The sequence below is a fragment of the Merops nubicus genome, unplaced genomic scaffold (genome assembly GCF_000691845.1).
Source record: "Merops nubicus isolate BGI_N331 unplaced genomic scaffold, ASM69184v1 scaffold41087, whole genome shotgun sequence".
In the NCBI taxonomy this organism is placed as follows: Eukaryota; Metazoa; Chordata; class Aves; order Coraciiformes; family Meropidae; genus Merops; species Merops nubicus.
The window spans coordinates 26588-29097 of NW_008621872.1; the positions used below are offsets into that span (position 1 = coordinate 26588).

At 42.4% G+C, this 2510-nt stretch overlaps 1 protein-coding gene across 1 annotated transcript in view; it reads right to left on the reverse strand.

Moving 5' to 3' along the window:
- Positions 1–409, reverse strand: part of SLC35D2 (solute carrier family 35 (UDP-GlcNAc/UDP-glucose transporter), member D2) — a gene marked incomplete at its 5' end in the record, with an annotated part of 17716 nt that extends 17307 nt beyond the window's left edge. The window contains one exon of the mRNA XM_008944601.1: positions 376–409. Coding sequence (XP_008942849.1) covers positions 376–409 — 34 coding nt within the window. The remainder of the gene's footprint in view (positions 1–375) is intronic.
- Between the last annotated feature and the right edge of the window lie 2101 nt (positions 410–2510).

Consider the following 2510-nt stretch of genomic DNA (forward strand, 5'->3'; position numbering starts at 1 on the left):
GAGGAAACACACAGTTTGTCAGGGGAGCATCTCCATATATAATCCACAAATGCCCAAGGACTCTCATAGGATCTATGCACTTCCTAGAACAAATCTTTACAGATTTGAAGTCCAGATCTCTTAATTACTGAACTCTAGAAGAGGAAATAAATGGCATTTCCAGTACTTCACATGACTCAAGTCAATAGTTTTAACCTGAGCTGCCACTTCCTTGATTTCACTAAAACATATCATTCTTCCTTACAGCGTATATGATCCATAAGATGAGCAGTGCAGTGCAAGATTCCCCCCCTCCAAAAAATTTATCTCCATTCTAACATGAGTTTAGCTTATAAAATAATGAGTACTTTTAGGATGCTTCACTTGTGAACATACCTGTCCAATGCCAAGAAACACTGGTGACGGGAAGCTGAAAAACATAAATAGATATTTAATACCAAGGAAAGGGGAAAAAAAAAAAAAGGGAAAAAAAAAGGGAAAAAAAAAGAGATGGGGAAAAAGTTTAAGTTTAGAACAAAAGTCAACGACTAGACATGTGGATGACTGGCCTGTCTTTCAGAAGAAACTGCTATTATTGGAGTTCTAGTATTGTACTTCTGCAGCAAAACATAAGCTGTATCCAAATAATTTTAGCATCCACACAGCTGACCAATTTGCTAACTGTTTTGAGGGGTATTTGTAAGTGAAGCTAACACACCTGAAGAACTCTAAAAATGCGTATTTTTTTGGGTGGCCTCACATATCACTATACGTCTTGAGAGAGTATAGTAAGTTAAATCTCTTGCACTTGCTCTAACTTGGAATCTTATCTCCACTGCCCAAACATGCTAGCAGTATGTTTTTGTGAAAATAAAGTACCTGGGTAAATGCTGTGGAAACATCTATTGTCTGCTAAAACAGCTAAATTCCTACTATGCCCTGTCAGTTAGCTTTAGTTGAAAGCACAGGCACCTGAATGTTAAAAAAGCAGAAATTTGATCAGGGCACCTGGAGAGCCTCCACACCTCCATCTTTTTTCCCTAAATCCACATCAGCTTAAAACCAATAAAGGTGTGGCAGCAACTGCTAATTTTCTGTAGGTATACTGAAATACAAGAAAGAAGTTATTTATGATGGCTGGCTGCTTTATGCCATGTTTCCATATTTGGAGCCTCTCTGCCCAAAAGTCAGGTGTCAAGGAGCTCCCTGAACTTCACAGCTCCTGCTGCCTCCCAGGAGTCACAGAGCACTTTGTTGGACTGCACTGTGCATGGGTGGTCACACACAAACCTCCATCTAGGGAACGTAAAAGCCATTTCATTCTCTGTGCACATCTGAACTAAAAATATCCTAAGAAGGGTCCACATTCTTAACAATCTTTGCAGTTTTCCATTATTGAGGATCCTTGAGGTTGTAGCTATTTAACACAGAAGCCACCAGAAACTGTTCTGTTACTGCTTGGTGTGCCAAGAAATGTACAGCTCAAATGAGCAACACTGGGGGGGGAATGTGGTACTAACAAGAGAAAGGAACAGCCCGAACTGCAGCAGGAAGCCTGCGAGGACACCACAGTTGTAACACAGACAAAGGGTTAGGAGCAGCCAGTAGCAAAAGACTCGGGGAAACGTATGTATTAAGAAAAAAAGAGGAGGAAAAATCAGGAGACTTTCATTTATAATCACGTGACAACTAAACTGTGTTTTGGTTTGTACTTACAGCTACCCCAAAAAACTATGGACATTTCACTCATCTGCACTACACAGATGGTTCTGATTTGCAGAGCCCCAGACATTCCCAGTTACACTGTAAGCTCTTCATACAAAATTTAGCCCTGCTGATGGTCATGCTGTCCTTGATTATTTTTCATGGATGTGCTAGATGTATGCCAGAGACTTAAAGGGAGCTGCAGATTGTATGATGAAAGCCACTGTAAAAAACAATCTCAACTTGCCTCATGTATCATTTCTGGGAGCTGTTATATACAGCTGTTATGTGTTCAGATAGCACTGAACGTTAGAAAGTGACAGTAAATTTTGCTGTTTAACTTTGTTTTTTAATTTTCATTTGCTGGTTTTAGTTGATGAGCTAAAACTCACCACGAGTAGAGCAAACCTTTCAAGTACAGAAAATTAACGGTGACAAGATCATAGCTACAGGACAACATTTCCATATGGGATGGCCCATCAAGTCCAAGATGTAGTTCTTCAGTGTTTTTATGATTAAGAGACTTTTTGAGGTTTGCTTTTCAGTTTTGGCTACCTCAGAAAAGAGAGGTGCTCGCAGGCAGGCAACACGGCTTTCTGGCAGGGACAGCCAGCGGAAACGCTGCACCCCTGAAGGGTCCGTGCTGGTGGGACACCGGCCTCTGTGACAGGCCTAACAGAAGACTGGCATGCTTCAAAAACGCGCCCGCCGAAGTCTCTGCCGTCGGTGGTGCTGCAGAAGCGGGACACACGGGCCACAAATGGCGCCTGAAACGGGCACAACCGGCCTGAGGCTCAGCTGAGTGCGCGGGACTCAGCCGCGGGTCC